At 31.5% G+C, this 10,000-nt stretch overlaps 1 protein-coding gene across 1 annotated transcript in view; it reads right to left on the bottom strand.

Annotated features, from left to right (window-relative positions):
* Positions 1 to 10,000, bottom strand: part of LOC137634858 (uncharacterized) — a 21,798-nt gene that overhangs the window by 6,748 nt on the left and 5,050 nt on the right. The window contains exons 5-10 of the mRNA XM_068367410.1: positions 8,018 to 8,134; positions 7,122 to 7,238; positions 6,053 to 6,169; positions 4,953 to 5,069; positions 3,960 to 4,076; positions 1,258 to 1,383 (exon numbers count right to left, since the gene is read on the bottom strand). Of these exons, the coding sequence (XP_068223511.1) occupies positions 1,258 to 1,383; positions 3,960 to 4,076; positions 4,953 to 5,069; positions 6,053 to 6,169; positions 7,122 to 7,238; positions 8,018 to 8,134 (711 nt within the window). The remainder of the gene's footprint in view (positions 1 to 1,257; positions 1,384 to 3,959; positions 4,077 to 4,952; positions 5,070 to 6,052; positions 6,170 to 7,121; positions 7,239 to 8,017; positions 8,135 to 10,000) is intronic.

The raw sequence follows: 10,000 nt of genomic DNA, 5'->3' as shown, positions 1-10,000 counted from the left end.
TATTTGTAATAATTTGGATTGTCATTGATAAAAAAAATTTAATTAGTTTTTTTTTTTTCACATATATGATGACCTCAATGGATGCTGTTGTCTTATTGAGTATTGTAACAATATTTGTAATCATTTGGATTATCATTAATAAGTTCAAATAGAAGGCAACCTTGTTTATCCCGTACAAAAAAAAAAAAAAAAAAAAAAGGGGGGGGGGGGGGTGGCCGAGTGAAATACGTTAATAGAAGTAGATTATTATTGATAATATTATTAGTTTTAATTTAATATTTTCTAAATAATAATAGTGAATTTTGGCTATAGGTAATTTGATATAAAATATTAATATTGATACTATTATTAGGGGGGGGGGGGGAGTGAAATACGTTAATAGAAGTAGATTACTATTGATAATATTATTAGTTCTAATTTGATATTCTTTAAATAATAATAGTGTTTTTGGCTATAGGTAATTTGATATAAATTATTATTAATATTGATACTATTATTAGGGGGGGGGAGTGAAATACGTTAATAGAAGTAGATTACTATTGATAATATTATTAGTTCTAATTTAATATTTTTTAAATAATAATAGTGTTTTGGTTATAGGTGATTTGATATAAATTATTATTAATATTGATACTATTATTAGTGTTATTTTTACATTTTTGTAGTAATGTTTATATTAATTTTTTGCCTAAAGATTATTTGTATAAATATATTTTTCTTGCAAGCGAATTCCGTTGTATGCAAATGACAAATAAAGTTAATACTGCCTGACTTTATTTATGAAATATTCGTTTCATTGTTGTTAATGTTTTAAGCTATTTCATTTTAATTGTTTATTACTTCTTTTATCGTTTATTTATTTCCTTTGTTGCCTTTCCTCACTGGGCTATTTTCCCGTTTAGAGCCCTTGGACTTATAGCATCTTGCTTTTCAAACTAGGGGTGTAGCTTAGCTAATAATAATAATAATAATAATAATAATAATAATAATAATAATAATAATGATAATAATAATAATAATAATAATAATAATAATAATAATCAACTTCATCATCATCAACATAATAATGATAGTGTTTTATTTCAATTGTTCATTACGTTTCATATAGTTCATTTCCTTATTTCCTTTCCTCTCTGGGCTATTTTCCCTTTTGAAGCCCTATGACTTATAGCATCTTGCTTTTCCAACTAGGGTTGTAGTTTAGCTAATAATAATAATAATAATAATAATAATAATAATAATAATAATAATACTCACAGTTCTGAGAGACCTGTCCGGGTTCTGACTCCGAAATAGCTATGCCATCCACGCACTGATAATCTTGGCAGTTTTCGGTGAAATACTCGAAGTTTTTATACCAAACGCCGTCGGTACTTGCGCAACCTGGAACAATTGAAGATCGTTATCCTTATCTGTAATCATTAATCTTTAATCTAGGCAAATGTTGAAGTAGAAAGCTTGCGAATCATAATAAATAGAGGAAGAATAGTTATGAAAATTGGCAAATGTTGAAGTAGAAAGGTTGGGAATTATGATACTCAGGAATAATAGTTGTGAAAATTGGCAAATGTTCAAGTAGAAAGGTTGGGAATTATAATAATTAGAGGAACAATAGTTGTGAAAATTGGCAAATGTTTTAGTAGAAAGGTTGGGAATTATAATAATTAAATGAACAATAATTGTGAAAATTGGCAAATGTTTTAGTAGAAAGGTTGGGAATTATGATACTTAGAGGAATAATAGTTGTGAGAATTGGCAAATTTTGGAGTAGAAAGGTTGGGAATTATAACAAATAGAGGGGGAGTAGTTGCGAGAATTGGCAAATGTTTTAGTAGAAAGGTTGGGAATTATAATACTTCAAGGAACAATAGTTGTGAAAATTGGAAAATGTTGAAGTAGAAAGGTTGGGAATTATATCAATTAAGTGAACAGTAGTTGCGAGAATTGGCAAATGTTTACGTAGAAAGCTTGGGAATTGTAATATTTAAAGGTACAATAGTTGGAAGAATTGGTAAATCTTTAAGTAGAAAGGTTGGGAATTATAACAAATAGAGGGGGAATAGTTGCGAAAATTGGCAAATGTTGAAGTAGAAAGGTTGGGAATTATAACAATTAGGTGAACAATAGTTGGGAGAATTGGCAAATGTTTTAGTAGAAAGGTTGGGAGTTATAATATTTAGAGGAACAATAGTTTTGAAAATTGGCAAATGTTTAAGTAGAAAGGTTGGGAATTATAATATTTAGAGGAACAACAGTTAGGGGAATTGGTAAATCTTTAAGTAGAAAGGTTGGGAATTATAACAATTAGGTGAACAATAGTTGGGAGAATTGGCAAATGTTTTAGTAGAAAGGTTGGGAGTTATGATATTTAGAGGAACAATAGTTTTGAAAATTGGCAAATGTTTAAGTAAAAAGGTTGGAAATTATAACAATTAAGTGAACAATAGTTGCGAGAATTGGCAAATGTTTAAGTAGAAAGGTTGGGAATTATAACAAATAGAGGAACAATAGTTTCGAGAATTGGCAAATGTTAAATTAGAAAGGTTGGGAATTATAACAATTAGAGGAACAATAGTTGCGAGAATTGTCAAATGTTCAAGTAGAAAGGTTGGGAATTATAACAATTAGAGGAACAATAGTTGCGAGAATTGTCAAATGTTCAAGTAGAAAGGTTGGGAATTATAACAATTAAGTGAACAATAGTTTGCGAGAATTGGTAAATGTTGAAGTAGAAAGGTTGGGAGTTATAATAATTAGAGGAACAATAGTTGCGAGAATTGGCAAATGTTGGAGTAGAAAGGTTGGGAGTTATAATAATTAGAGGAACAATAGTTGCGAGAATTGGCAAATGTTGGAGTAGAAAGGTTGGGAGTTATAATAATTAGAGGAACAATAGTTGCGAGAATTGGCAAATGTTGGAGTAGAAAGGTTGGGAATTATAACAATTAGAGGAAGAATAGTTGCGAGAATTGGCAAATGTTTAAGTAGAAGGGTTGGGAATTATAACAATTAGGTGAGCAATAGTTGCAAGAATTGGCAAATGTTTTAGTAGAAAGGTTGGGAATTATAACAAGTAGGTGAACAATAGTTGGGAGAATTGGCAAATGTTTTAGTAGAAAGGTTGGGAATTATAACAAGTAGGTGAACAATAGTTGCGAGAATTGGTTCTAGATGGCGCCTGATTCGTTGTCCGTCATTTTCGAAATTATTTTTGCAATAATTTTGAGGCATATTTTATTTCTGAATTTTTTACTGTAAGGGAATAATCCTTTTAGAAAGATGTTTCGAAATTGATATTGCAATTTTTCCAGATTTGGCTATTAAAGAAAAATTCTACACAATATCTACTTCCTATAGTTTCATATGTTCTATTTTGAATCAATAATATCATATCACCATTGTTTCCAGCAATAGCGAATGAATTGACTTTACTGAAAAGCTGGTCTTATTATCATTGCTTCCAGCAAAAGCGAATGAATTGACTTTACCGAAAAGCTGGTCTTATTATCATTGCTTCCAACAAAAGCGAATGAATTGACTTTACCGAAAAGCTGGTCTTATTATCATTGCTTCCAGCAAAAGCGAATGAATTGACTCTACCGAAAAGCTGGTCTTATTATCATTGCTTCCAGCAAAAGGGAATTAATTGACTTTACCGAAAAGCTGGTCTTATTATCATTGCTTCCAGCAAAAGGGAATTAATTGACTTTACCGAAAAGCTGGTCTTATTATCATTGCTTCCAGCAAAAGCGAATGAATTGACTATACTGAAAAGCTGGTCTTATTATCATTGCTTCCAGCAAAAGCGAATGAATTGACTTTACCGAAAAGCTGGTCTTATTATCATTGCTTCCAGCAAAAGCGAATGAATTGACTTTACCGAAAAGCTGGTCTTATTATCATTGCTTCCAGCAAAAGCGAATTGTTAATTTTTAGTTAAAAACTGAACACGTCCTTACATTCTGACACTTCCACTGGCAGAGGCATTGATATCCCACTTTCACAACGGAACGCCTGACACTTATAGATGTAAGTCTCCCCTGCGGCATGCCAGCTTCCATCGGTGTCGTTGCAGCCTGAAATTTTTGTATCAATGTTCAGTTCAGTATTTCATGAAGTGAATTTAAGTCTGAGTAAACACGTAAGCTGAAAATTTAATTGAATTTAGGTAGAGAATTCACGTAAGCTGAAAATTTAATTGAATTTAGTAAGAGAATTCACGTAAGCTGAAAATTTAATAAGAGAATTCACGTAAGCTGAAAATTTAATTGAATTTAGTAAGAGAATTCACGCAAGCTGAAAATTTAATTGAATTTAGGAAGAGAATTCACGTAAGCTGAAAATTTAATTGAATTTAGTAAGAGAATTCACGTTGAATTTAGTAAGAGAATTGACGTAAGCTTAAAATTGAATTTAATCACGAGTATTCACGTAAGCTGCAAATTTAATTTAATTTAATCAGAATATACACGTAAGGTGAAAACGGAATTGAATTTAGTAAGAGTATTCACATAAACTGAAAATTGAATTTAATTTACTCAGAGTATTCACGTAAGCTGAAAATTAAATTTAATTTAGTCACAGAATATACGCGTAAGGTGAAAATGGAATTGAGTTAGGAAGAGTATTCACAGAAGCTGAAAATTGAATTTAAATTACTGAGTATTCACGTAAACTGAAAATTTAATTAAATTTAGTCACAGATTAATCACGTAAACCGAAAATGTAATCAAATTTAGACAGAGTATTCAGGAAAGCTGAAAATTGAATTTGATTTAGTCATGACTCACGTAAACTTAAAATTGAATTTAATTCAATCAGAGATTAATCTCGTTAAGCTTAAAATTGCCTTTAGAAATGACATTCTTCCATTTCGTCTTGTGTAGCCCCACTCTTTAATTCAGAATTTTGTAAAATTCAAATGATCTTCCCCAAGGGGGAAATAAACTCACACTGCGGTGCCGGCGACCCCGTCTTGAAAGCAATACCGTTCTGACAGATATATTCTTCACAGTCCTCGGAGAATTCTTCATGATTCATGTACCACCTTCCATCAAATGCGACACAACCTGTTGGCATAAAAAAGAACCAATTAACTTAAGTGTCTTCTTCTTCTTCTTCTTCTTCTTTGTCTACATCTTTTCCCACTTCTATGTGGGGTCGATGTTTCTGGTCAGATTTTTCCATCTACCTCTGTCCCACACCTCATCACCGGTTAATCCCTTTGATCGAAGGTCATCCTTGATACAGTCCATCCACCTTCGCTTTGGTCTCCCTCTCCTCGTTCCCTGTACCTCCATTTCCATCACTCTCCTCCCAATATACTGTTCATCTCTTCTCATGACATGATCGTACCACCTCAGTCTACTTTCTTGGATCTTATTTGATAGTTTTCTAACTCCTGTGTTACCCCTAATTACTTCATTCCGTATCTTATCTCTTCGTTTATTTATTTCCTTATATCCTTTCCTCATTGAGCTAGTTTTCTATGTTGGAGCCCTTGGGCTTCTAGCATCTTGCTTTTCCAACTAAGGTTGCAGCTTAGCTACTACTACTACTACTACTACTACTACTACTACTACTACTACTACTACTACTACTACTACTACTACTAATAATAATAATAATAATAATAATAGCGAGCCATTTTCCTGACAAGGATAGCAATGTGAGAGACGCATTGACATAAGAACACTATAATAACGCTGAGTGACTTAGTTTTAGGAATCAAACCTATTGTAACTTAGCTAGTAAAAATGATACTACTACTACTACTATTACTACTACTACTACTAATAATAATAATAATAATAATAATAACGCTGAGTGACTTTGTTTTTGGAATCAAACCTATTGTAACTTAGCTAGTAAAAATGATACTACTACTACTACTATTACTACTACTACTACTACTAATAATAATAATAATAATAACGCTGAGTGACTTTGTTTTTGGAATCAAACCTATTGTAACTTAGCTAGTAAAAATGATACTACTACTACTACTACTACTACTACTACTAATTATAATAATAATAATAATAATACTTACAATCATACACTGGAGTATCCACAAGTTCTGGATAACCATCCCGACATCTAAAAGCTTCGCACTGGTAAATGTACGTCTCACCGTTCGAATAGGTTTGACCGTCATGTCCGATGCAGCCTAGGAAAAAACATAAAATAGTTGATATAAGTAACTCGAACACTATTAACGTCATATTTTCGTCTTGTGTTTTTGATTATTGATGGAAATATTTCATTCTGGAAAAGAAAAAAATCGTAAAAGAGTTGTAAGTAAATCCAAGATTAGTAACGTCATATTTTCATGTTTTTTAAAAGAAAAAAAATATAAAAGAGTTGATATAAATAACTCAAACTCTATTAACGTCATATTTTCATCTTTTTGTATTTCTTATTGATTGAAGTACTTTAACCTAGATATGTATTACTATGTCTTTGGATGTTCTTAAGTAACCTAAACATTATTAACTTCATATTTTCATCATTTTATTTTAATTATTGATTGAAATACTTTAACCTAGATATGTATTACTATGTCTTATTTCTTAAGTAACTTAAACATTATTAACTTCATATTTTCATCATTTTGTTTTAATTACTCATTGAAATACTTTGATCTAGATATGACTATGTCTTAGGATGTTCTTAAGTTATCTATGACTATGTCTTAGGATGTTCTTAAGTTATCTATGACTGTCTTAGGATGTTCTTAAGTTATCTATGACTATGTCTTAGGAAGTTCTTAAGTTATCTATGACTATGTCTTAGGATGTTCTTGAGTTATCTATGACTATGTCTTAGGATGTTCTTAAGTTATCTATGACTATGTCTTAGAAAGTTCTTAAGTTATCTATGACTATGTCTTAGGATGTTCTTGAGTTATCTACGACTATGTCTTAGGATGTTCTTAAGTTATCTACGACTATGTCTTAGGATGTTCTTAAGTTATCTACGACTATGTCTTAGGATGTTCTTAAGTAACTTAATTACTAAGAACATCATGTTTTCATCATTTTGTCTTTATCATTGATTGAAATACTAATATCTAGGTGTACGCCCATCGGACTATGGCTTCACGTACTGCCAGTACTTACAAGGAGCATTTGGATTGTACGTGTGCACGGAAATGCCTTCCTCGCATCGGTACTCCTTGCAGTCGGAGGTGTAGGTAGTTCCATTTAGATGCCATTTGCCATCGGGTTCGATACAACCTGAAAAGAAAATTATTATTATTATTATTATTATTATTATTATTATTATTATTATTATTATTATTATTATTTAATTAATATGAGATCTACGTATATACCAATGTCTTCAAGAATAAAAAAAAAGTTATACACTGTTAGAAAAAACCGTAATTTTAATCAGAAATTCTCCGTTATATTATACTGTTCTCAGCCGTATTTCAGTAAAATACAGGCGACCGTAATTTTTACCGTACTATGTTATCATCTTTTACGGGTTGGCGACCGTAATATATCACTCCTTTACGTCAATATAACCGTTTTTAAAACGGTAAAAAAATATCTTTAAATAAATGTTACCAGGCATTTACCGTTTTTTTAATACAATTTTTTTTAACGGTGTAGAACAAAATAATAAAAACGACAGCAATCCTGAATGAATACAAAGACAAACACAAACTAAATTGTAATTGGTGACCGTAATATCACTCCTTTACGTCAATATAACCGTTTTTAAAACGGTAAAAAAATATCTTTAAATAAATGTTGCCTGGCATTTACCGTTTTTCTTAGTACAAATTTTTTTAACGGTGTAGAACAAGATAATAAAAACGGCAGCAATCCTGAATGAATACACAAACGAAATTGTCATCGGCCTAAACTTTTTAAAACGGTAAAAAAATCTTTAAATAAATGTTGCCAAGCATTTACCGTTTTTCTTAATACAATTTTTTTAACGGTGTATAACAAGATAATAAAACTGCAGCAATCCTGAATGAACACTAAGACCAACACAAACTTACATTCGCTGACATTAGCGCCCGTCGAAATTCGAGTGCCGTTCAAACACAAGTACGAAATGCACAAGTCGGTGAAGGTGAGCCCGTTCTCGTATAAGTTTCCGTCATCTCCTGAGCAGCCTGAAAAGAAGATCAATCAATCAGTTGTCAGTGCAGTCTACCTTCTTAGCATACGTACTGAATCTTCGTGTGTATGTATGTTTGTGCACACAACAACAACAATAACAACCAAGGCATCATAAATGAATGAATCATTAAATGTCTGTTGAATGAATCATTAAAGTGTCTGCTGAATGAATCATTAAATGTCTGCTGAATGAATCATTAAATGTCTGTTGAATGAATCATTAAAATGCCTGCTGACTGGATCATTAAGTGTCTGCTGAATGAATCATTAATTGTCTGCTGAATGAATCATTAGTGTCTGCTGAATGAATCATTAAAACGTCTGCTGAATGAATCATTAAAATGTCTGATGAAAGAATCATTAAAATGTTTGCTGAATGAATCATTAAAATGTATCCTGAAGAAATTATTAAAATGTCTGCTGAATGAAACATTAAAAGGCCTGCTGAATGAATCATTAAAAGGCCTGCTGAATGGATCATTAAAATGTCTGCTGGCTGAATGAAACATTAAAATGTCTGCTGGCTGAATGAAACATTAAAATGTCTCCTGAATGAATTATTAAAATGTCTGCTGAATGAAACATTAAAATGCCTACTAAATGAATCATTAAAACGTCTGCTGAATGAATCAATAAATGCTTGTTGAATGAATCATTAAAATGTCTTTTGAATGAATCATTAAAATGTCTGTTGAATGAATCATTAAAGTGTCTTTTGAATGGATCATTAAAATGTCTGTTGAATGGATCATTAAAAATGGTGAATTAATCATTAAAACGTCTCCTGAATGAATCATTAAAATGTCTGCTGAAGGAATCATTGAAACGTCTGCTGAATGAATCATTAAAACGTCTTCTGTTCCGGCGAGATAAATAAGGAGAGAATCAAGTGAATTTTTATAACGCAGCAAAAAAAAAAAAAAAAAAAAATAAATAAAAACAAGCAAGTCGATGGTTAAATAATGATAAAAATCTCCTCTTTGGAGAATTATACCACTGTTGACTATGTCCTGAATATTAACAACAACAAATGCACCCGTTTCTAGTTCACTGCAGGACAAAGGCCTCGGACTTGTCCATGATTATATCTGGGGTTTGGCCATTACATCACCACACTGGCCATAGCGGATTGTTAATGGTGGAGACTTTAGTCTGATCGCTCACAGCAAACCAACCTAGTATGGGTGTCCCTGACTAGTACAGCTTTGCTGGTCATAGCGATACACAAACCCTTTCACCACGTTAAGGTATCCCCACTCGGAAAGGGATACAATATAATTCAAGCATATGAATGCGTTCGTTAAAATACTTTACGTGTTCACGAGTATCTTTAGCCAATTAAGATTAAATAAACTGATTTTCCAATTAACATATCTTTAAAAAAAAAAAAAAAAAAAAAAAAACACTTCACTGAAACATAAATTAACTTTCTGGAGTCAATCTATTGTCAATTCGTTTTAGTGAGGCAGATTTGCACTCACTCGCAGGGGGTGCCCTTTTAGCTCGGAAAGGTTTCCTGATCGCTGATTGGTTGGACAAGATAATTCTAACCAATCAGATAGCAGGAAACTTTTCCGAGCTAAAAGGACACCTCTGCAAGTCAGTGCAAATGCGCCTCATTAAAAAAAATTAAGTATAGAAGTGATCATTATTCATTTGAATTTTCTTTTAATTTATGATATAAATGAATTATCTAAGAAATTAAATTTTCTTTTCTTGGATAATTTTATTCCTATTTATATGAATCAATCATAAATGTTCGTATTAATTATGTTACTTTGATTTACTCATGAATGATTTTCTGTATTTAACATTGAAAACGTTTGGTTTGAAAAGTTCAGTGGTCCACAGTAGGTCTC

Source organism: Palaemon carinicauda, chromosome 45 (assembly GCF_036898095.1).
Source record: "Palaemon carinicauda isolate YSFRI2023 chromosome 45, ASM3689809v2, whole genome shotgun sequence".
NCBI classification, from domain to species: domain Eukaryota; kingdom Metazoa; phylum Arthropoda; class Malacostraca; order Decapoda; family Palaemonidae; genus Palaemon; species Palaemon carinicauda.
This window is presented reverse-complemented; position numbering and strand designations above follow the sequence as displayed.